Below are 26198 nucleotides of genomic sequence, written 5' to 3' on the forward strand. Positions count from 1 at the left end.
ATTTTATGTACGTAATCTAATTCTCTCACTTCGTGACGTCATTTTATATAAAGGAAATGTCGCATGGTTACCTCCACGTGGTGTTTTCTGGGTAACGCAGAGAACTATGCAAAATGGTGAACATATGTTTTTCCTCAGTATCTCTAAAGTAACCACGACTTCATAAGATTTTCCGTGTGAACACCAGATAAACACCAGTAAAAAATTAACTCGGGCGAAGCCGGGTATATCAGCTAGTATTGTATATAATTGTCACATGTTTCTCACATCACCCTATGCAAACAAACATAGATAGATAGATAGAGAGATAGATAGATAGATATTGGTGTATCTTCCTTCTTAGTGAATAGCTAGCATCTAAACGTTAACTTGTTCAAGTTATACACTGAAATGTATTAGATGCTGGCACATACTGAGATAGCAGATTCTGACCCCCTCTATTCGAAGAGAAGCTATTAGAACAATAAACACAGAATAAATCTATTCTCCATTCTAAGTTTCTTTTCTTAGGAATCACATGTTTACTAGTAACGCACACCTTAAAGCGTTAGCATATGTTAAACCATTAGCACCTAGAGCCAATCATGAGTTCTTAAGATTTCAAGGGACATGTATTTCTGATGCTGCGTCATCTAGGGTATATTTGTATCATGATGATGTGAATAAAGTAGAAGAGCTTCATTGTCATATGATACTAGCTGGTGTCATGTGTCAGTGATTTGTGTACACAGACTTCTCACATATAATTTGTAGCAGGTAAAGAAACACTGTATGGAATTGCTTTGAAATTCCCCTAACACACATCAAAATTGGGATTATTCACTCTGGAAAAAAAAGACGGTTAAGGGGCGATCAAATAACTATGCATGAATACATTAGGGGACAATACAAGGATCTTTTCCATGATCTGTTTATATCCAGGACTGCGACGGTAACAAGAGGGCGTCTTTTACATCTAGAGGAAAGAAGGTTTCATCACCAACATAGAAGTGGGTTCTTTACTGTAAGAGCAGTTAGACTGTGCAACTCTTCGCCTGAGGACATGGTGATGGCAAAATCCATTGAGGAGTTTAAGAGGGGACTAGATGCCTTTCTAGAGCGCTATGACGTTACAGAATATAGACATTAACTAACCAACGGGGTTGTTAATCCAGGTCTTTTTTTTTTTTTTTTAGGTCTTTGAGTCAGGTAGGAACTTTCAAATCCTTGATCCAAAAATTATTCTAACTGCCACTAGTGTCGGGAAGGATTTTTTTCCCCCAATGGGCTAAATTGGCTTCTGCCTCATTGTTTTTTTTTTCCTTCCTCTGGACCAACAAGGGGAGAGTGGGGGGTGGAAACAGGCTGAACTAGATGGACATTGTCTCGCTTCAGCCTAACATACTATGTTACTATCCCCTTTCGCTGGATATTTTTCCTGACTCATGCCATTCTTGGTATGCCCTCCACAGCATTACACGAGAAAACCCCACGCGGTTGGCGGTGAAATCCTGGCTCCAACTAGTCTAGCTTCGATGACCTGAACTTGTTGGAATGTTGGAAGTCGCACAGATCGCTGGATTTTCCCATCTAAGGCCCTATGTTTATGGGCGGACTTGATTAGCAGAATCCGCGTGTGGCACCTGCGCACGAGATCTGCAAATCAAGCCACCCATAGGGAAGCACTGAGTGTCCTTATTTTATTTAAGGCCTGCGGATTTGTTTTTATTTGATTTGCGAATGCCACGAATGGATAATAAATTGTAGCATGCTCAATTTTACTACGGATCAGTTTTTTTCTGCGCCGATGACCCGCAGTACATCTGCGCAAAAAAAAACGCAATCCACGATCTCCCGCCAGCTATAAAAAAATCTATTTGATGACTCGCAGTGCATCCGCTGCGGAAATCCGCATGAAAAATCTGCACGTGCCGTGGACATGAGGCCTAATGTGGATTTACATGGAAACTGATCCACAGAAAACTTATCTCGTGATTTTATGCTGCACTCCAGGATCACGGGGAGAATTTCCATACAGGGGAGCACAAATCATTAGAGGGCCAGAAGCTAATGAGGGGGCTGTTCAGTGTATGTTGCTGTCAAATTCGACCACAAGACTTTAAGAGCACAGTGATAAAATGTACACCCTATTATATAAAATGCAATAGTATTAGAGGTCAGCGAGGAGGTAACATCCCGCTCCTCACCTGAATCTCTGATAGACAGCTCCCTGGATTCCGGGATCTCCATATATAACAGTATTAGGGGTCAGCGAGGAGGTAACATCCCACTCCTCACCTGAATCTCTGATAGACAGTTCCCTGGATTCTGGTCTCTCCATATATAACAGTATTAGGGGTCAGCGAGGAGGTAACATCCTGCTCCTCACCTGAATCTCTGATAGACAGCTCCCTGGATTCCGGGCTCTCCATATATAACAGTATTAGAGGTCAGCGAGGAGGTAACATCCCGCTCCTCACTTGAATCTCTGATAGACAGCTCCCGGGATTCTGGGCTCTCCATATATAACAGTATTAGGGGTCAGCGAGGAGGTAACATGCTGCTCCTCACCTGAATCTCTGATAGACAGCTCCCTGGATTCCAGGCTCTCCACATATAACAGTATTAGAGGTCAGCGAGGAGGTAACATCCCGCTCCTCACCTGAATCTCTGATAGACAGCTCTCTGGATTCCAGGGTCTCCATATATAACAGTATTAGGGGTCAGCGAGGGGGTAACATCCCGCTCCTCACCTGAATCTCTGATAGACAGCTCCCTGGATTCCAGGCTCTCTATATAGAATAGTATTAGGGGTCAGCGAGGAGGTAACATCCCGCTTCTCACCTGAATCTCTGATAGACAGCTCCCTGGATTCCAGGCTCTCCATATATAACAGTATTAGAGGTCAGCGAGGAGGTAACATCCCGCTCCTCACCTGAATCTCTGATAGACAGCTCCCTGGATTCCGGGCTCTCCATAGATTCATGTTCCCACGTCACTCGTACTGTGAATCCTGGATCCTTGTGACGATCCTCTGTGATTCGGACCTCACTGGAGATGTTGTAGGTTCTGTCAGGATTATCGGCCAATGACTCAGTGGATGATATGACGTCTTCTGATCCTCCCACTCCGCACCTCCATGTAATCCTGATGCTTTTAGGATAAAAGTTCTCCAAGTTGAGCAAATACTTCATCTTCCCGGAGATACACAGACTTCTCATCACCGGCTGTGACAGCCTGGGCTTTACTGAAATGTGAAGCATAGCCACATGTCACATGAGTTATAGCAAGGCCGAATGCACACAGCTGGGTCAGATTTTTGACTGAGATCTCACAGCGGAATCAGACCCTGTACCCTAGCAGTAACCCCCACATACCTGTCACGTTGTCTTCTCTCTGCTCTGAGGATGTACCGTCTGGCGCACCACCGCACGTGCACAGTGCAAAGAATGACACGCCATCGCGCTGGTGATGACACGGATCTGCGGCGACTTTTTGTGGGATAGACGGCTTCCATTGACTGCAATGGAAGCTGTCCATGCGAGGCTTGCACTAGAATAAGACATGCTGCGATTTTGCCCCCGCAAGCGGAAAATCGCATTGATTTCCACTTGTGGGCATAGGAAAGCTTTTTGCAAACCATGTCTAAGGGGAGAATTTGCCGCGGGATCCGGAGGCGAAAGCTCGCTCTGGATCCTGCAGTCCAAATACGCCCATGTGCAATGGGCCTAATAAATGGATTGTAGAATCTATTACAGAAGCTGAACATTCCCACTATTAGTAGACTCTTGCAGAGCAAAGATAGTTTTTGTGTGATGCTTAACTCGTCCCACCAAAGTATGTTATCTCTTTATGCCCTATCCACGGAATAGGGGATAACTTGCTGTTCACCGATCCTAAGAATGCCCCTCAATAAACAAAGTAGCGGTCACACATGCGCATTGAAGCTGCATTATTTTCAACGAAAATACCAGAGTTAGCCGAGGGCTTGAACTTGGCTGTCTGCAACGATCCTATAGAAATGAATGGAGCTGTAATGCACATGTGTGACTACTACTCATTCAGGAGCGCTCCAGATGGCCATTCTTGAGATTGATGGGAGCCTCACTTGTCAGAACCCAATCAATCCTGTGCATGGGGAATAATTTACTCTGGCGGGACGCCCCTTTAACCTCTTCAGTGGCGGGTTTCTTACCACCCAGTCAGACTCACCAGAGCAGGTTTTTTAAATGGGCCAATCATTCAATTTCAACTAATTTTCCAGTGGCGTTCCAAGAGCCATAACTTTATCATTTCCCCATTGACAGCCATATGAGGGCTTGTTTTTTGTGGGACAAGTTGTACTTTTTGATTGCATCATTTTTGGATATATATAATGTATTGCAGAGATTGGGGAGAAAAAAATAAATTCTGCCATTTTTTTTTTGGATTTCATTTTTACGGCGTTCAGTGTTCAAAATAAATATTGTGATAACGTTATTCTCTGAGTCGGCACGATTCCGGCGATACCAAATGTATGCAATTTTTTATGTTTTGCTAACCCATTAAGGACCAGGCGTGATAAATATACGGCGCCTGGTCCTAGGCTTAACCCCTTAGTGACCAAGCCTGTTTGCACCTTAATGACCAGGCCAAATTTTGCAAATCTGACATGTGTCACTTTAACATGGAAAAACACCAGAAAGGTTTTGCATATCCAAGCGATTCTGACATTGTTTTTTCGCCACATGTTGTACTTCATTTAGGCGGAAAAAAAAGGACCGATAGAATTTGTGTTTATTTATTAAAAGCGCCAAAATTGGGAACATTTTGAAAAAAATCGTCATTTTTCTCACATTTCCAACTGCAATATCTCAAATATGTGCAAACATAATATATAGAGATGAGCGAACGTACTCGGTAAAGCACTACTCGTCCGAGTAATGTGCTTTATCCGAGTATCTCTCAGCTCGTCCTGAAAGATTCGGGGCGCACCGCTGCTGACAGGTGAGTTGCGACGGGGAGCAGGGGAGAGCGGGCGGGAGAGAAGGAGAGAGAGATCTCCCCTCCGTTCCTCCCCGCTCTCCCCTGCAGCTCCCCGAATCTTTCAGGACGAGCTGAGAGATACTCGGATAAAGCACATTACTCGGACGAGTAGTGCTTTACCGAGTACGTTCGCTCATCTCTAATATAGAAATTTTTGCTAAGATTTATATTTCCATCCGTTTACTTTATTTTGGGCGCACATTGGAAAAGCTATCGTTTTTTTAACCATTTAGAAGACGTACAAATTTAACATTACTTTTCAGCATTTTGAGGAACATTTTGTTTTCCTACACCAAGCCAAGATTGGAAAGGCTCATAGGAGTCAAAATGATAGATACCCCCACAAGTGACCCCATTTTAAAAACTACACCCCTTAACGTATTCACTGAGGGGGGTCATTAGTATTTTAACCTCACAGTTTTTTTTTTTAGTAGTCAATGCAATTTAGAAGAGAAAAACTAAAATTTCATATTTTTGCAAATATGTCATTTTAAAGACAGGACTTTTTTCTATAGTACACATGAAAATGAGGATTTGCACCCCAGAATGGATACCCCTGTTTGTCCCGTGCTCAGAAACATACCCATTGTGGCCCTAGTATTACGTCTGTATGCACAATTGGGCCCAAAATGAAAGGAGCAACCGGTGGCTTTCGGAACAGAGAAGGAGATTTAGGCCTTATTGCACACTTGTAGAGCCATTGAGTGACCAAAACGATGGAGATCGCCTACAAGTGACCCCATTTTGAAAAGTAGACCCCTTAACAAATTTATATAGTGGTACGATGACTTTTTTGACTTCACAGTTTTTGAATTAATCTAAGCCAAGCCGAAGGAAAAAATTATGATTTTCATTTTTTTGGCAATTGTTTCAATTTAAAAACAGTTTTTTTTGTACAGTGTACATAGGAATGAAGACGTTCACCCCAAAATGGATACCCCTGTTTGTCCCGTGTTCAGAAACATACCCATTGTGGCCCTAATCTACTTACAGGACACATGGCTAGGCCCATAATGGAGGGAATGCCCGCTGGATTTCAGGGTACAACTGAATAAATTCCAGGCCCCATTGCCCACTTATACGGAAAAAAATTGACTTCCTAAAAATAATCCCCCCCCCCGCCATCCCCATTTTTTGGCATTCCCTAAATATTAGATAAAACGCATTTTATATTATTACTTTTATGTCCGAAGACAGGGGTAACTACGGAGGCTGGTTGGGTTGGGCACATGGGGCAAGAAAACTGGGTATTTCCCCTCCTCTCATGCTTTTTGGGGGGTATTTCGTAACCTCAGCGGCAGGGATGGGGTGTAAAAAGTGGCTCTCTGTGAGGCTTTGTAATCTTGCTGCGGTGCAGCGGTCTCACAGAGAAGGCGCTCAACAAGCTGCTCCTGGAACTGCAGGAAGGCGAGCGTTCCCGGGGCTTCTTGTAAATTACGGATTACAGGTAGCGGTCTGAATAACGCCGGGCTCACACGGCCGTATGCAGAATCCGCTTGCGGAGACCCGCAGCGGATTCCAGCTGTGAGCTCGGCTGTGACCTTGTGTACGGCCGCGTAATGTACTGCGCATAACTGCCTACTCACACAGGCGGTCATGCGCAGTACACCGTTGTTTGTTTATATTTCCCGTGCTGTCGCTTAGAGATGACGCGGGTACACGCAGCCCGTACACAATGTATTTGCACATGGACTGCGAGTATATCCGCGGTCATAGAGCACAATGGGCTCTAGGTCGCGGATATCCGCGGTAAAATATAGCATGCCGTGTTCTGTTTCTGCGAGTGGATTCTGTAATTCCGAGCCACTAATTGGGGGGAATTGTGTAATCCAATGCATGTGATTGATCCGTGGATTACCGCTGATCAAGCGCATGCAGAACCCGTAATTCCTCTCCGGTCATGTGTGACCGGCCTAATGTTATACCGCTAATTTATCACGTGACCGGGGACCGCTCAACGAGGCCTGCGGTCACTGCTCCAAGCACTCAGCGACCGTTGGTCGCTGGAAGCAAGGAGATTTAAAATTTCCTGGGCTCCCCGGCTCCTGCGAATGTGTCCGGCATTTTGCCGGCGGGCGCATGCACAGCAGCCGGAAGGGTCCATGGAGGATAATCGCATGTGGATTCAAATGCAGAAGCCTCCGAGAAGATGTTTCATCTCCCCCCACCGATCTCATTGGTGAGGGGAGATGAAACTTCCACTTTTTTAAGAACTTTTACGTGATCGCCATTATGCATTGGATAACGACGATCACGTAACCAGTAACCGCATACCGCGGCTCCCCGTGACATCTCTTTGGTAGCCAGGAGCAGGGAGATTTTAAATTTCTTTGGCAATCTTTCACTTTTGCGCATGCGTCCGCCATCATGCTGACGGGCGCATGCGCCGAATCTGGGGTAAGGTCCACGGATCAACATCCCACCAGGGAACAAATCCGGGGACCTTGGGTACGTAATTTCATCCCCCCTTACGGATACGATCCGTAAGGGGAGATGAAATTTTAACTTTATAAACTTTTTTTAACTTTTAACTTTTTTTTTTTTAAACTTTTTAACTTTATATGATCACCGTTATCTGATGGATAACGGTGATCATATGACTGGAAACCACATACAGCGGCCCCCAGTCATATTTCCCTGCACTCGGCTATCTGTGACAGCCGGGTGCAGAGAGATTTTGAATTTGCCGGGCTCGCCGGCCTTCTTCGCATGCGCACCACATCGGCGCATGAGCAGAAGCCAGCGGGGGGGCCCGAGACCGGCTGGAGGACATGGAGGAAGCGGGGTGAGTATTTTCACCTTCCCTCATGGATCCGATCCATGAGGGGAGGTGAAACTTTTTTTTTTTTTAACATCTTTCTTCACTTTTCCGCGATCGCCGTTATCCATTGGATAACGGCGATCGCGGTACTGGGGACAGCTCACCGCGGTCCCTGCTGACATCTCCTGCCTCCCGGCTAGCTACAGTAGCCGGGAGCCAGGAGATTTTAAATTTCCCGCGCCACCGGGCCTTCTGCGCATGCGGCTGATGTAATGCCGCCTGTCGCGCATGCGCAGAAGGCTGGCTTCGGGGCCCGGAGGACCAGGACAGCGGGGAGCAGCGTGCCGGACCCGGTTAAGTAATTTCAGCTGCCCTGATGTATCCGATCCATCAGTGCAGCTGAATCTTTAACTTTTTAAAAACTTTTTTTTCACTTTTATGCAATCGGCGCTATCGATTGGATAGCGCCGATCGCATTACCGGGGGGGGGGGGGAGGTCCCTGCAGCCCGGGATGACAGCTCCATGCTGTCGGCTACCTGCGGGCAATGACAGCATGGAGCTGTGACGTCCAGAGCCCGAGGGGCTTTATTCTCTGTAGGATGCATGTTTTTACGTCCTCAGAAAATAAAGCCCACTTCGGGAGGACGTAAAAACACTATGGCCCGGTCGTTAAGGGGTTAAAGCACCGCCGATAGTAAAATTACGGCGGCGCTTTAAGCCTTCTGCTCTGCAATCAATTAGAGGCAGGATGGTCTGTCAGCTGTTAGTGACAGCTGATAACCCGGAGGAGAAGGCAGCAGGGTTTTTTAACCCTTCCTGCCTTTTTCTTCCCGGAGTACACAGTGCTCAATGAGCGCGATGTACTAGAAAGTGAAAGCACAATGTAACTTTCACTACGGGGGTCATGTGACAGCCGGCACCAACCAAAACCGTTGCCGTATGCACCCTGTAAACCAAAACCATACGTACTATATATCAAAACATCCGAAACAAATAGTGGAACCCCATCCCATATATTTTAGCATAAATACACTAAGTAAAAAAAATTACTATAAGGCCTCATGTCCACGGGGAAAATCAGATCCGCTGCAGATTCTCAATGGAGAATCTGCAGCGGGTCCCTCCTGCCCCGCGGACATGAGCGCCGAAAATAGCAATTTAAAAGCATTTACCTATCCGGCGCGGGCGGGAAAGGTCAGCTGTTCCTCACGGCCGGATCTTCATTTTCGGCCGGCGGATGAATTCCTGACGCTGGCGGCACGTCGCCGGCACGTCGTCGACGTGCCGCGCGCATGCGCCGGGCACATCCGCCGAGCCGAAGCAAGGGAGATGCGGCCGTGAGGAAGAGCAGAGCTTCGCGGCCCGCTGCGGGTGAGTAAATGCTTTAAATTCCTATTTTAGGTCTCCCGCGGATCCGGACGGTTTCCATAGGCTTCAATAGAAGCCCGCGGGAGCCGTCCCCGCGGGAGACCCGCATGAAAATGGAGCATGGTCCAGATTTTTTCATGCTCCATTTTTTTTAAAATCACTTTTATTGACGATCCGCGGGTATTTATGTACCCGCGGGTGGTCAATGCATCCCTATGGGATGCGGATCCGCATGCGGGAGATCCGCTGCGGATCCTAAATCATATTTTCCCCGTGGACATGAGCCCTAAATGTTTTAAAAAAATCATTGTTTTAGCATTTTACCCCCAATAAAACCCCAAAACAGCGATTTTTAGCGGTCAGTGAAACAGATATTTAAAAAAATAAATAAATGTCCCTATATGTCAAGGAAAAGAAAAACGCAGTAAAAATAATTTTGGTACCTAAAGGAAACAAAATAGGGCAGTAAAACCACCACATGGGTAAAATCCCTAAAAAGTGTCTGGTCCTTAAGGTACAAAACAGCCTGGTCCTTAAGGGGTTAAAGGTTTGCTCTTGTGTCGCAACATTCCAAGAGCCAAGAGGCGTAGCAAGAATAAAACAGTGGTTTTATATAAACCGACAGACCCTTTGTTCTATACTAATCCTTTAACCTTTGGAGCGTAGGGAAGAATATCTATTTGTATCAAGCCCTGGTTATCCAATGGGCTTTCCTTCCCGGGCCGCCTCTCCAGCCATGGGGATTAGGTGAGAGGAGGATGATAAGCCACTTTGGACACTAGGTGCCGGCGGATATCCCAATTGGGGTGATTCGCTAGGCAGCAGGTGAGTGCCAACATACTTATCTATTTGGACGGTGTGTGTTTTTCGGATGAGGCGCTGAACATTGTCTATTTTTTGTTTCCAAGAGCCGTATTAATGTTATTTTTCCATTGTCAGCGCTCTAGAAGGCCTTGTTTTTTGCGGGATGATCTCTAGTCTTCATTTATCTATTCATTTTTAGAAAACACGTAGAATTTTGATCGCTTTTTATTCCATTTTTTCTAGGGGCAAGATTAACAAAATCTGTAATGCTGGCATGTTTTTTATTTTAATTTTTCACTGCATTCTCTGAGCAGTATAAACAATATATTAAAGTAATTCTACTGGCCGGTACGATTCTTTTTTGCTACTTTTTCATAGTTTAAAAAAAAAAAAAAACAGAGCTGTGTAAGGGGTTTTATTTTGTGGGATGAGTTGTACTTTTTATTACTACCATTTATTGATCTGCGCAAAATTTTGATCACTTTCTATTCCATTTCTTGTATTTTTGCCATGTTTCATTTTTTTTTTTTCATGCCGTGCGCCCTGCATTTAAACGTCTTCCCGCTCCAGGACATACATTAACATCCTGCAGCATCGGGGTATGTATGCAGAGAGATCGCGGCACAACCTCTCTTCTTACAGTGCGGATGTCAGCTGTTTATTACAGCTGACACCCGCGGGCAATAGTCGCAATTGTACAGTATTACGTCATACGGCAGTTAAAAAAAAAAAAAAAGTAATACAAGTTTAAAATCACCCCCCTTTTGCCATATCTATAATAAAAAAAATCTAAATCATAAAAGAAAAATACATATTTGGTATCACCGCGTCCGTAAAAGTCCATTCCATCAAAGCAATGCATTATTTACCCCGCAAGATGAACGTAGTCCAGAAAAAAAAATAAAGAACGCCAGAAATGCACTTTTTCAGTCACCATGTCTCCCAGAAAAAATGCAATAACAAGCGATCCAATTTTTTACGGTAAATTTATATAACAAGATTTTGTCATTACCGTAAGATCTCTTTCTTGTCTCGTTCATTGGGGAACACAGCTGAAGACCATGGGTATAGCTACTCCCACGAGGAGGCAGACACTAAGCAGAGAAAGTGTTAATTCGTCCTGCTAGCTATACCCGTCCTGCAGGCACCAAGCTAATCAGTGTGTATGAAAGCAGTAGGAGGAGCAGGATACAAAAACAAGTCAATAACAAGCTACCAAACGAATACTCCAACAAGGAGAATACATGTGAAAATACTAATACGGCATGGGTGTGTGCTGTGTCCCCCAATGAACGAGGCAAGAAAGAGATTTTACATTAAATACAAAATATTGTTTTCTCATCCCTATCATTGGGGTACAGAGCTGAAGATCGTGGGACATTCCAGAACAGTCCCTTGTGGGCAGGAATAGTGAGTCAGTTTATAGCAGTCAGTAAAATTCTTTGGCTGAGGGATGCCTCATCAATGCAAAAGTATGCACTCTGTAAAATTTAGAAAAGGTGTGCTAAGTCGTCCATGTAGCCGCCTTATACACATGAATAGTGGAATAACTGCGTACCGCCCATGAAGCCTTCACTGCCCAAGTACAGTGTGCCGTAATGCGTAACATGCTCTGCCTTTGGCACAGTAAGCCTCTACCACAGCTGATTGGATCAAGCGAGAGATAACCACTTTGGATGCCACAAGACCGTATCTTGGGCCATTAGGAATCATGAACAGAGTCAGAATGTCTGAAAGGAGCCATCTGAGAAAGGTAGATCGACAAGGCTCGCACAAGATCTAATTTGTGCAGAGCACGCTCTCTCAGATGAGCTGCGGAGGAACAGAATAAAGGCAGAACGATGTCCTCATTGAGATGGAATGCAAATACCACCTTCGGTAGAAAAGAGGGGACTGGACACAGGACCACCTTGTCTTGATGGAAGACAGGCAACGGCGGTTTGGTTGATAATGCCATGAGCTCAGAAACTCGATGAAATATAGGTGACTGCTATCAAGAAGGGCACTTTCCAGGTTAACAGATGAGCTGGCACCTCCCTCAATCACCCCAAGGGATGAGACTGTAGCACATCCAGCACAAAATTAAGGTCACAAGGTGGCACCGGAGAATGGTATAGAGGAGCGACGTGCTCGCCCCCTTGCAGGAATGTACGCATGGCTCAGTTTGAGGCCAGTGGGCATTGCAAACGTATGAATAGCAGATTTTTGTCCTTTTAAGGAACCAAGGCTCAAGCCCATATCCAGACCCTCCTGTAGAAGGGACAGGAGGCCAGACAGAAAAAAAGCATAGGGTGAAAATTGGGTTTTCACCACAGAAAGAAAATCTTCCAAACCAGATGGTAAAGCCTAGATGAGGGTGGCTTTCTAGCCTTCAACATGGTTTGAATGACAGGTTTCGTAAATTCCCGGACTCTCAAGACCGCAGCTTCTATAACCATGCTGTTAAACAAAGTGTGCATAAATTCAGGTGGATAAGGGTCCCTATAAGAGAAGATGCTTTTGAACAGAGAAATGCCACATGTAGTCTATGAGTAGATTGACAAGATCTGCATACCACGCCCATTGGGGGGACAATCTTGGGTGATTAACATCACCAGGAGCACTTCCATCTTGACCTTCTTGAGAAGTTAAGGGATTAGTGGAAAAGGGGGAAAAACATATGGAAACTGGAATTATGTCAATGGAATTACTAGTGCATCAATCGCTCGAGCTTGGGGATTCTGAGATCTGGCCATAAAGATTGGCAGCTTGCGATTGATTCTGAATATCATGTGATCAACATCCAGCTGACACAACTTTTCATTAGAGCTCAAAAGACTTCAGGATGTAGCTACCATTAACCCGGATTGACTGTCTTCCTGCTGAGAAATTCGGCTATCCAATGGTCTACTCCCAGTATGTGGACTGCCGAGAGCACTACAAGATGATCTTTGGCCTAGGTCAAGATCTTTTGCTACTTCTGCCATAACCCACGTGCTACGGGTTCCGCCTTGATGATTTATGTATGTAACAGTCGTCGCATTGTCTTGTCTGGTTTTACCCAAACTAGGTGACCAGTCAGCTGGGGTGTGAAGTAATGAAGCGACAGGAGAATAGATGAAGTTCCAACATGTTTATCGGCATTCTGGCTTTCTGTTTGGTTCACGTGCCATGTGCAACTCAATTTCTTAGAGTATGCCCCCAGCCTAAGAGACTAGTGTCTGGTGAATGTCTGCCATTGAAGGGCCAGAAAAGAGCATCCCAGATAGATCTGTGGGGGATATAGCCACCAACAAAGGGAGTTCCAGGAATTCCAGATGCTGCAATGGTGTAAGGAATGGCTTAGGATGGTTAATGATCCACTCAAACCAGGACAGAGTGTCGATGGCGAATCAGATAAATCATTGATGTGCGCAAAGGATGGGGACAAAAAGATCGGCATCATTGATGTTGATGGATTACAGGAACTCCTCCGATTCCATGAATGCAGTGACCCATCTCAGCAACCACATGCGAAAGTGATGAACCTTCACACAGTGATTCAACTTCTACAGGTTCAGAGCTGCTCTGACAGAGCCATCTTTTTTGAGTACACAAATGGGTTAGAATAGAAACCCGTAGAGCATTGAGAAGGAGGCTCCGGAATGATGACACATTGCGAAAACAGGTTGTGTATAGCATGAGTAAAGGCACTGGCCTTTAAAGGAGACCTCATAATTCTGGAGCTGAAGAAGTGATTACGGGGGGGGGGGGGGGGAGGGAGCTGCACTGCAAATTCTATGGCGTAACCTTCTGAAATTACCTACCAAACCCAGGCATCTGAGACATGGGCTAAGTCTCCCTGAATAGGGAAAGTTGTCTCCCCACCGTCAATGAATTGAGTGTGCGAGGCCCCCTTCATGTGGAAGATTTTGTTGGGGATGGCTTTGCAGGCTGTGGGCGTGGATACCAGGAAGGTCTGTGTTTGAAAAAGGGCCTTCGTTTTTGTTGTTGTGAGGTTTTCTTATTGTCCAAGCTGCGAGGACTATGACAATGAAAGGAACAGAATTAAAGTAATTTCTTCTGTGGAGGCCTGGCACAAATAGAACGGTTCTGTGGCAAATTAGAACTTTTTCCACCTGTGGTGTCGGAAATTATCTTATCCGGTCTGGTGACAAACAGATGCGAGCCAACAAGGGGAATGCTTGTTAAGGACCTTTTTGAGGAGGCATCTGATTCCCAAGATTTAAGTCACAGTGTCTGGCATGTGGCTACTGAAGCTGCCTCAGTGCATGCTAAGAGCATGGCCGCATCCAGGGAAGCTTCACAGATAAACTTTCCCGCCTGACACAACGTCTGTTAATTTTTCCCGGAAAGAATACCTCTGTGCAATTTGCTTGACCTATTCAGTAGTGACCTTACTGACCCAAGTAGAGGCAAAAACTGGCCTGAGAGCCTAACCTAGTGCCTCAAGGGAGGTCTAAGGGAGGTCTTTGCCAGAGACTCAATCTTCTTGTCGCGCATACCCTGAAAAGATGAGGTGTCTACCATAGGTAGAGTGGTGTGTATCGTCAAACAGGACACAGGTGCATCAACTGATGGTGAAGACTATTATTTCTTCACTAACTCCTCTGGAAAAGGAAACATGAGGTCTAGACGCTTAGGTTTAGTAAAGCGTATGTTGGAAATGTTCCATCCACTGGTTAAAACATCCTCAAACTCCTTATAAGGAGGAAATGTCTTTGGAGATCACTTTGGACGACTAAAAGGAAAAAGATGCCACTGAATAGATGTCGAGTCAGACAGCTGAAATGTGTCCTTCACAGTAGTTATCAGGCTGTCCACCATAGTGGAAAGTTTGGAAGCCTGTTCCTCGTCCAGGTCGGAATCAGAGAGGGACTCAGACAGTTCACCCTCTGAGCGACTATTGTTTCTGGAAGACGACTCTGAGTGTGTCCCGGGAAGTGCTAGCTGGGAAGATGATGAGATGTGGATGAATGCAGTGAGATGGAAGGTCTATTCTGTTTCTGTAGTCTACGACAGGAGGATTCCTGCCTGACGGAGTTGTCTCCGTCGGATACATTCTGAACAGGGGACTCGTAACATGGTCCAACCTGTTTAAAATTGTAGTAGGCACTGAGACTGCTTATGACAGGGAGTGAGGCCATTCTGATCCGGTAGTCGGTCAGGGCTGGGTGGGGGGGTGTGCCTGTAGTAGGCTTTTTGGCCACCTGCCATGAGGGAATACAGTTAGAGCAAAACGGCTCAAACTGCCCGCATGTACATTTTGTTTTACAGTGAGAGCACGCATAATATGTGGCTCTGGCTGATCCCTGTCTGGAATCTTGTGTTCTGAAGTCGGACATGGCGCTAGAAACTGTTGTACCCTACTACTGCAAGATATACTGCAGGACAGGTAAAATAGCAGAGGGGGCTAGCCGCTAGGCAAAGTTTACTCAATCTGTAGCTGATCTGGGGAGCTCAGGACCAAAGGATCACTGTAGAACGGTCCAATTCTTCATTGAAGAATGATGCTGTCTGGAAACTGCTGTAAACACCACAGATCCCAGAAAGTGTGCCTGAAAAACAAGATGAGGCCAGGGGAAAGCAAACAGGATGAGGGCGGGCTTTCATGCAGAGTAACAGTGGGAGCCAATAGGAGCACTGGAAGTTTGGCGCGCTGCCTCCTGATTGGAGAGGAATCAGAGTTTACGGACCCTATCTTCGAGAGACTGCATTGGTCTAAGACTTCCACAGACCATGCTTGCTACACATCGCAAGCCCTGTTGCCCAGCAGCTCACTAACCTACAGGTCAAACTACAGGCCTCGCCTTTGTAGGCCACTAAACGCTAAAGGTCGCTCTGCAGCGACCCAACAAGACCAGAGGCCGCTCTGCGGCAACCCAACTACACCAGAGGCCGCTCTGCGGCGACCCAACAAGACCAGAGGCCGCTCTGTGGCGACCCAACAAGACCAGAGGCCGCTCTGTGGCGACCCAACAAGACCAGAGGCCGCTCTGTGGCGACCCAACAAGACCAGAGGCCGCTCTGTGGCGACCCAACAAGACCAGAGGCCGCTCTGTGGCGACCCAACAAGACCAGAGGCCGCTCTGTGGCGACCCAACAAGACCAGAGGCCGCTCTGTGGTGACCCAACAAGACCAGAGGCCGCACTGCGGCGACCCAACAAGACCAGAGGCCGCACTGCGGCGACCCAACAAGACCAGAGGCCGCACTGCGGCGACCCAACAAGACCAGAGGCCGCACTGCGGCGACCCAACAAGACCAGAGGCCGCACTGCGGCAACCCAACAAGACCAGAGGCCGCACTGCGGCAACCCAACAAGACCAGAGGCCGCACTGCGGCAACCCAACAAGACAACGCCACAGGCCGTGCAGCGAAAAGCTGCATGGACAAAAAGCAGCTAGCCTTCCTGGAGAAATTCTTACAACTTCCAGGATATAGTTACCTCTTGTGAATGTAGGATGAGGGCTGCTCAATATCAGCTGTGGCATTGTGCTCTGCCTGCGCAGTCCCACACAGAACAGTTCAGGACCTTAAAAAATGAAGCAGGAAGATAGAACCGATCTGCCGGCAAACTCCTGTTTCTTTTTTTTAAGGTCCTGCACTGCTTTGTTTACAAGTTGCCACAGAGACCATCGGCTTGTCAAAAGCCAGCCGATGGTCTCCGTGGCAGGGAGAGCTGGTGCTCGGCTGTCAGGGGATAGCCAGGCACCAGCTCTTACACACCAGATAATGGAGAAAACCTCTGATCTCTGCTGTGTTAACCCTTTACATGCTGCAGTCTATGCAACCGCAGAATGTAAAGGGCTGACACCATCGGACCCTCCCAGTGTGATCAGGGGGTTCTGATCGGTCTCTGTGGAAGTCCCCTAAAAGGACAAAAATTTTAATTAAGTTAAAAAAATAAAAACTCCCTTTACTTTTCGTTTTTTCCTCCCCCCTTTTAAAAAATCATAACTCCTTTATGTATACATCGACATCACTGCATGAGGACTTGTTTTTTGCGGAATGAGTTGTATTTTCAATGGTAATTTTTAAAGTACCATATAATGTACTGAAAAACTTTTACAAAATTCTAAGTGGTGTAAAATGAAAAACAAAATGACATTCCGCCATCTTTCAGTGCATTTTGTTTCTACGGCGCACAAACTGCAACAAAAAAGACATGATAACTTCTATGGGTCAGTACGATTACTACGATACCATGTATAGTTTTTTTTCTGTAGTAGTTGTATTTTTTTTCAAAAACATTTAATTTTTTAAAATTATTTTCTGCTGCATCTTCTGCGTGCCATAACTTTATTTTTCCGTCGACGTACTTAAGCAAGGGCTCATATTTTGTGGGATGTACTGTAGTTTACGTTAGTACCAACTCGGAATACATAAAACTTTTTGATCGCTTTTTATTACATTTTTTCTGGAACACAGGGTGACTGAAAGTGCATTTCTGGAGTTAGATATTTTTTTTCGGACTACGTTCACTGTCTGGGGTAAATAATGTGCTACTTTAATAGATTGGACTGTTACGGACACGGCAATACCAAATATGTATTTTTCTTTTATGATTTAGATTTTTTTATTTATCGATATGGCAAAAGGAGGGCGATTTAAACTTTTATTACTTCTTTTTTTTTTAAGTGTGAAAAAGTAGCAAAAAAGAAAAAAACTATTACTATTTGGTATTGGCATAATCGTACCGGCCTGTAGAATTACTTTAATATATTATTTATACTGCTCAGAGAATGCAGTAAAAAAAAAAAAATTACAGATTTTGTTAATCTTGCCCCTAGAAAAAATGCAATAAAAGCGATCAAAATTTTACATGTTTCTAAAAATGAATAGATAAATGAAGACTACAGTTCATCTCACAAAAAAACAAGCCCCTCTGGAGCTCTGGCAATGGGAAAAAAAAAATTAATACGGCTCATGGAATGTGGCGACACAAAAGCAAACCTTTAAGGAAAAAAAAATGTTCTAAGGCCGCCTGCACACGGGCGGAAATCCCGCGGCGGGATTTCCCGCAGGATTTCCGTCGCTGAAAGTCTGCATAGGAGTGCATTACAATATGCACTCCTATGCACACGGCCGCGGTTTGGCCGCGTGAAATCTCGCGCGGCAAACAAACCGCGACATGTCCTATTTTTGTGCGGGGCACGCACTCACCCGGCCGCCGGCTTCGGTCTGCGCATGCGCCGGCACATGAAAGAGCTGGGGCCGCCAGGCGCGGGTGAGTACGCGCTCGTCACTGCAGGCTCTCGGGTCGGGTCCCGCGGCGAGAATTCTCGCTGCCGGATCCGACCCGCTCGTGTGCAGGCGGCCTTAATGTACAAAAAAACGCAAAACATAAAAAAAAACTGCATAAACTTGGTATCGCCAGGATCATGTTGACTCAGAGAATAATGTTATCACATCATTTATTCTGCGCGCTGAACACCGTAAAGATGAAATCCAAAAAACAAATGGCAGAATTTTTTTTCCCCCAATCTCCCTACAAATTATTTTACAAAAGTTATGCAATACATTATATAGACCCAAAAATGATGCCATCAAAAAGTACAACTTGTCCCGCAAAAAACAAGCCCTCATATGGCTGTGAATGGAAAAATGAAAAGGTTATGGCTCTTGAAACCCCATTTAAAAAACCTGCCCTGGTGGGTCTGATTGGGTGGTAAGAAACCCACCACTGAAGGGGTTAAAGGGCTAAAACCTGCGATCAGCAGCGCTGCTTATAAAAGCTGTTGCGGGCAGGTGGCAGCTCTAAGCAACAGCCAGTGTGATGCCCCAGCGGACACCCAGACACGAGGCCTGCGCTGAGGAGGTGGAAGCGTAGAGTTGGCACTAGTCATGGTGGCTCTTACCAGACTCCTCCATGGAGGGACACACACCACCTCGGCCCAAGTATCGCTAGGACTCTTCCAGACAACTCTGAGACAGCCTGTATATGTGTGGTGGACTGTAGACTTGTCACACGTCATGCCACCATTCCTTACACACCAGTGTGATCCTCAGCAGAGAAATAAAGGAAGTCCACACAGACAATTAACTTTAGTAGCTCAGTCCCTGGGAATGAACAGGGACTGGAAAAACTTTACTTGAAACTTGACAGCATACAGCTTAATACATACCAGTGCAGGCAGGACAGAAGACTTGAGGTCAGAGAGGAGACAAAGAATAAAACTGGTCCTATAGTCCACGTTATCTGTTTGGTACCGCTCCTGGAAGGGGAACACTTTCAGGGAGAATGGGGGTAGGATCACTCCACAGACACTCACTTGATTCAGAACTTGGATCACTGCACAGCAGACTTCACTCTCCACTCAGCTCTCACTCTTAGATGAAGGTTTCTGGGATAGGGACATCAGGATACCTTTCTTCAGCTTCCATTCTCTTCACCACATGCGGGTTGAAGGTACCCCCATGTGGCCGTCATTCTTACTACCATTGAAGATCATGAAACTCCTTTCCCAGGAATAGGTGTTTCAGTTCACTACACCTCCAGCCGCATAAAATGGAGTGGAACTGACCTCTGATCCCCCTCCATACAATTTCCTAACCTCCAGGATATAATTGTACATCCTGTAGCGTTAAAGGGTTAATACATCAGGTGGTGCAATTCAGGTTCCTGCTCATAAATCACTTCTAGCTTTATTTTTGTGTAGCTTTGTAGGACTATGGTATATTTCTGTGTTTTCCCTTTCTCTTTACCGCGGATACCGTCCCTTGTTTGCATGTATGGTGAGATCTTGGTAAGGAATAGTAATGTAATCCCTTTATATATTATGTTATATAAAAGCAACATCTTACCATAAATGGTCTTACAGTGAAACGTCTTCTTCTTATTATGCTGATTGCTGACACCTCTACAGATGAAGGTCACATCTTTGTGTCTTTCCATATGTGGTATGAAGCTCAGTGATGTTACGTACTGACGTTCCTCCTGTTGTGATCTGATCATATAGGATGTATCCAGTAAACTCTCTACTTCTTCTTCTCCATGTCCTCTCATCTGAGATGTCTGGATCTCCTGGTCCTGTCCAGCTCTTCTCATCAGCCACGTCACACTCAGCTCCTCGGGGCAGTGGTCGACTGTGCAGTACAGGGTGGCTTCTTCTCCATCAATCAGCTTAGGAGGACCCTCAATGTTTCTCATTGTGAACGGTCCATTAGCTGTCAGAATGGTATAAAATGATCAGACATTACATGTACAATAACATGAAGCAGCGGTATGGATTTCCATCTGGTATAGTGTCACATGAACTCATCAGAAGGTTCTCCTAATCTCTCTACATTACCTTTCCTCCTCCGTTTTAGTTTCCACCACAGAGCAGCAATGAGAATTATCAGTATGGGCACAATGATACAAGCAGCGATGGTCCCAGCCGAGGACTCTACTGTGGGAATAAAAGATGATAAAGAATTAGAGAGACCATAGACTTCTTTGGCACCATTAACTGTTCCTCACTTGTCGCTGCAGTCATCTCCTCTGTGCAATATTCATACGAACAGGTAAATAGACGACAACTAAGAAGGATTTTCCACTGTACACACTACTTTTCTGTGGAATTCGTTTCTGTACCATCTTATATATGGGATATCCAGAAACACCTGTTAAATACTACACTTAGTTTGGATGATGTTGAGGTCAATCATGTGTCTTTGGATTGGTGGGCTAAACTATGATCATACAAGAGTTTCCTTTAAATTGTGTGGCAATATGGCTGTGCAGCTTAAAAACACCCCCGTCCAGGAATAGACCCCCAAGCTCTTTCGTTAATGATCGGGCAGAGCGCTGATGAAGTAATAGAGAGAAACTGTGCGATATTTCAATAACATCTGCACAGACATCTCTATCACCCCTTCATTTATCTATATTATCGGTGCAGGGGGCAAACAGGAAGTGCTTAGCTTTAACCATTCAGGAAACTGAAGATCACATGACACAAATCACTAGGAGGGAGAGAGGGGGAGCGTAGGGAGTAGTCTGTGAGACAGAGAAAGAGAGATGGGGCATAGGGAGTAGTCTGTGTGAGAGAGAAGGGGCATAGGGAGTAGTCTGTGAGAGGAAATGGGGAGCATTTTATGTTACAAAGAGGGCTTGGGGAGCTTCTTCGTGATCAAATGGGGCATAGTAGCAGTCTGTGTGAGAGAGGAGAGCATGCAGAGCAGTCTGTCAGAGAGGGGGCTATAGGGAACATTCTTTGATAATGTATAGCATTCTCTGTAACAGCAGCATGGGGAGCAGTCTGTGCTAAAGGTAGACCATTGGCAGTGGACTGATCTCTGCATTAGATCACTAGCAATACTGGTATTAACTATTTCTTTGCCTAGGTCACCTGAGAAATGAACAGTGACCCCTTCTCTGCAGGAGACCACATGGGGATTTACCAGAGTTAAAGGGGTTGTCTCGAGGAAGCAGTGAAATTTTTTTTTTTGCCCAATCCCCCTAATTAAGCATACATTACTAAGCCCCCCTGTAAATGACTTTTCTAGCTGGTTTGTACTTACAGTTCCAGCGTTTCAGCAACTTATAAAAACTTTCCCAAGATGGCCACCGGCTTTTTTCCCGTCGCTTGCTGTAGCCCGACGTGCGCGCTCCCGAGACGCTACCAGCTGTGTCTCCCTGACAACCAGACGCCCCGCAGCCGCCGACCGGACCCACCGCAGCCGCCGACCACGGCACACAGTCACCCACCGCCAGGCAGCAGGTAACCGGCGCTAGACCCCTGACAACAGACGAAGGCCCCCCCGGCCCAGCGGCAGACCCCCTGGCAGAGCGGCAGCCCCCCCGGCCCAGCGGCAGACCCCCCGGCAGAGCGGCAGACCCCCTGGCAGAGCGGCAGACCCCCCCGGCACAGCGGCAGACCCCCCGGCAGAGCGGCAGACCCCCCAGGCACAGCGGCAGACCCCCCCCCCCCCCCGGCCCATCACTTACCTGGGCGGCAGGATGGCGGGACAGCTGGGCGGCTTCTCGGGACAGCTGGGCGGCTCAAGTTTCTGCACCTTCCTCTAAGAGAGGATGGTACAGAATGGCCGCTCCAGCGCGCTCCCGAGAAGTGACAGCTCGTCTGCGCATGCGCAGAAGAGCTGTAGCAGCTAGCAGGCTGAAGCGGCTCGTGCTGAGAGCAGAAGACCGGACTGCGCAAGCGCGTCTAAAAAAGCAAGCTGCCAGCGAATTTAGACGGAACCATGGAGACGAGGACTCTAGCAACGGAGCAGGTAAGTGAATAACTTCTGTATGGCTCATATTTAATGCACGATGTATATTACAAAGTGCATTAATATGGCCATACAGAAGTGTATAACCCCACTTGATTTCGTGAGACAACCCCTTTAACCCCTTCACTTCTCTAGTCCACCAGGGTGGTAGACATGAATTCCTTCTCTGTCCTCAAGCGCAGGGATGTCACCATAAAACCATTAACTACCTCAGCTAATTATGGAAATTATTTGGTTCTGTACAGCAAATTTGTTTGTTCTTATCATCCAATTAAGAACCACCACCCAGGTCACTAACCTCCTACACATTTGCATGTGCAAAAACCACACAAAGATGCACTCAGTCATTGAAATACCACTGTGTTTAATAAGTTCCATATGTTCTCTCTCCCTGTGAAAATGCGCAGAAAAATAGAACATGCTGTATATATATATACTGAGACAAGCCCATTATGGTCTAAGAAACTGATCACTCCGCACAGATGTGGTCTTTAAACAAATTCTTCAAGATCTACAAGATCTTCTTGACTTCCGTTCTGGAGAAAGAAGAAGCAGGAGGAGGAAGAAGGAAGAAGCTCTGCTGCCTTGTAGCGCTGGGGTTATAGTTTCACGTCTGACTATGGACAACCTCTGCATGGAGTTTGGATGTTCTCTTTGTGTTTATTCTTTCTTTTCTCATTTTTCTCCCCTTGAGACATGTGGTGGCTCAGTTGTTAGCACTGTTGCCTTGTAATGCTGGAGTCCTAATGCCCATTTACACACATTATCACTCAAAATGTGTTCAAACGAGCAAAAGTGAGCAATACTCATTCAGTGTGAAAGTGAAACTATCGCTCACTTGTTGTTAGCGGTTGTTTAAGCTGACTTTTCAGCTTAAACCACCTTGTTAGCACTCACTGGCTTCTCGTTTTGTGTGACAGTTCCCCACACAGCGCTTCCCATAGGATTTTGTTTCAAATCTGTCTAAGAAAAAACATCTGTGGGAATTTTTAGGTTCTTTTTGTTCACAATATTCTTCTTCTCCTCTGAGTTCACAATATTCTTCTTCTCCTCTGAGTTCACAATATTCTTCCTCTCCTCTTCCTCCTTTGAAGAAGAAGAATAGAGATGAGCGAGCACCAAAATGCTCGGGTGCTCGTTACTCGGGACGAACTTTTCGCGATGCTCGAGGGTTCGTTTCGAGTAACGAACCCCATTGAAGTCAATGGGCGACCCGAGCATTTTTGTATTTCGCCGATGCTCGCTAAGGTTTCCTTGTGTGAAAATCTGGGCAATTCAAGAAAGTGATGGGAACGACACAGCAACGGATAGGGCAGGCGAGGGGCTACATGTTGGGCTGCATCTCAAGTTCACAGGTCCCACTATTAAGCCACAATAGCGGCAAGAGTGCCCCCCCCCCCCCTTCCAACAACTTTTACTTCTGAAAAGCCCTCATTAGCATGGCATACCTTTGCTAAGCACCACACTACCTCCAACAAAGCATAATCACTGCCTGCATGACACTCCACTGCCACTTCTCCTGGGTTACATGCTGCCCAACCGCCCCCCCCTCCCCCCCACAGCGCACACCAAAGTGTCCCTGCGCAGCCTTCAGCTGCCCTCACGCCACACCACCCTCATGTCTATTTAGAAGTGCGTCTGCCATGAGGAGGAACCGCAGGCACACACTGCAGAGGGTTGGCACGGCTAGGCAGCGACCCTCTTTAAAAGGGGCGGGGCGATAGCCCACAATGCTGTACAGAAGCAATGAGAAATAGAATCCTGTGCCACCGCCATCAGGAGCTGCACACGTGGGCATAGCAATGGGGAACCTATGTGCCACACACTATTCATTCTGTCAAGGTGTCTCTGCATGCCCCAGTCAGACCGGGCTTTTTAATTCATAGACACAGGCAGGTACATCTCCCTATTGTGAAGTCCCTGTGGACCGACAGCATGGGTGGCTCCCTGGAACCCACCGGCAATACACAAAAATATCCCATTGCATTGCCCAACACAGCTGAGGTAGTAATGTCGTGCTTAATGCAGGTGGGCTTCAGCCCACACTGCATGCCCCAGTCAGACTGGGGTTCTTTACAAGTGGAAACAGATGCATTTATAATTCCCTGTGGACCCACAGCATGGGTGGGTGCCAGGAAGCCACCGGCGGTACATAGAAATATTCCATTGCATTGCCCAACACAGCTGAGGTGGTAATGTCGTGCTTAATGCAGGTGGGCTTCGGCCCACACTGCATGCCCCAGTCAGACTGGGGTTCTTTACAAGTGGACACATGTAGGTTAAACTCCGTGTGCACCTACAGCATGGGTGGCTCCCTGGAACCCACCGGCGATGCACAAAAATATCCCATTGCATTGCCCAACATAGCTGAGGTAATGTCATGTTTAATGCAAGTGGGCTTCGGCCCACACTGCATGCCCCAGTCAGACTGGGGCTCTTTAGAAGTGGACACATGTAGTTACAACTCCGTGTGGACCCCGGCATGGGTGGCTCCCTGGAACCCACCGGCGGTACATAAATATATCCCATTGCAGTGCCCAGCACAGCTGATGTAACGTCAGCTGTAATGCAGATGGGCAAAAAATTAATTGGATTACACTGTAGGCGAGGGCCCACAAAAATTGGTGTACCAACAGTACTAATGTCCCTTTGAAAAATTGCCCATGCCCAACCAAGAGGGCAGGTGAAACCTATTAATCGCTTTGGTTAATGTGGCTTAAGTGGTAACTAGGCCTGGAGGCAGCCCAGTTTAACGAAAAATTGGTTCAAGTTAAAGTTTCAACGCTTTTAAGAGCATTGAAACGTATAAAAATTGTTTAGAAAAATTATATGAGTGAGCCTTGTGGCCCTAAGAAAAATTGCCCGTTCGGCGTGATTACGTGAGGTTTCAGGAGGAGGAGCAGGAGGAGGAGCAGGAGGAATATTATACACAGATTGATGAAGCAGAAATGTCCCTGTTTTGGATGGTGAGAGAGAACGATGCTTCCATCCGCGGGTGCATAATACGTATTGCTTAGGTATCGCTGCTGTCCGCTGGTGCAGAAGAGAAGTCTGGGGAAATCCAGGCTTTGTTCATCTTGATGAGTGTAAGCCTGTCGGCACTGTCGGTTGACAGGTGGGTACGCTTATCCGTGATGATTCCCCCAGCCACACTAAACACACTCTCTGACAAGACGCTAGCCGCAGGACAAGCAAGCACCTCCAGGGCATACAGCGCGAGTTCAGGCCACGTGTCCAGCTTCGACACCCAGTAGTTGTAGGGGGCAGAGGCGTCACGGAGGACGGTCGTGCGATCGGCTACGTACTCCCTCACCATCCTTTTACAGTGCTCCCGCCGACTCAGCCGTGACTGGGGAGCGGTGACACAGTCTTGCTGGGGAGCCATAAAGCTGGCAAAGGCCTTGGAGAATGTTCCCCTGCCTGCGCTGTACATGCTGCATGATCTCTGCGCCTCCCCTGCTACTTGGCCCTCGGAACTGCGCCTTCTGCCACTAGCGCTGTCGGATGGGAAGTTTACCATCAGTTTGTCCACCAGCGCCCTGTGGTATTGCATCATTCTCGAACCCCTTTCCTCTTCGGGAATGAGAGTGCAAAGGCTCTCCTTATACCGTGGGTCGAGCAGTGTGTACACCCAGTAATCCGTAGTGGCAAGAATGCGTGTAACGCGAGGGTCACGAGAAAGGCATCCTAACATGAAGTCAGCCATGTGTGCCAGGGTACCTGTACGCAACACATGGCTGTCTTCACTAGGAAGATCACTTTCAGGATCCTCCTCCTCCTCCTCCTCTTCCTCCTCCTCAGCCCATACACGCTGAAAGGATGACAGGCAAGCAGCATGGGTACCGTAAGCAGTGGGCCAAGCTGTCTCTTCCCCCTCCTCCTCATCCTCCTCATGCTCCTCCTCCTCCTCCTGAACGCGCTGAGATATAGACTGGAGGGTGCTCTGACTATCCAGCGACATACTGTCTTCCCCCGGCTCTGTTTCTGAGCGCAAAGCGTCTGCCTTTATGCTTTGCAGGGAACTTCTCAAGATGCATAGCAGAGGAATGGTGACGCTAATGAT

The 26198-nt window shown here is 46.7% G+C and overlaps 1 protein-coding gene across 1 annotated transcript in view; it reads right to left on the reverse strand.

The window, feature by feature from the left end:
• LOC136577981 (uncharacterized) overlaps positions 1-26198 on the reverse strand; it is a 63132-nt gene that overhangs the window by 15243 nt on the left and 21691 nt on the right. Inside the window, exons 5-7 of the mRNA XM_066577892.1 lie at positions 20212-20310; positions 19724-20086; positions 2915-3226 (exon numbers count right to left, since the gene is read on the reverse strand). Coding sequence (XP_066433989.1) covers positions 2915-3226; positions 19724-20086; positions 20212-20310 — 774 coding nt within the window. The remainder of the gene's footprint in view (positions 1-2914; positions 3227-19723; positions 20087-20211; positions 20311-26198) is intronic.

The sequence above is a fragment of the Eleutherodactylus coqui genome, chromosome 8 (genome assembly GCF_035609145.1).
Source record: "Eleutherodactylus coqui strain aEleCoq1 chromosome 8, aEleCoq1.hap1, whole genome shotgun sequence".
NCBI classification, from domain to species: domain Eukaryota; kingdom Metazoa; phylum Chordata; class Amphibia; order Anura; family Eleutherodactylidae; genus Eleutherodactylus; species Eleutherodactylus coqui.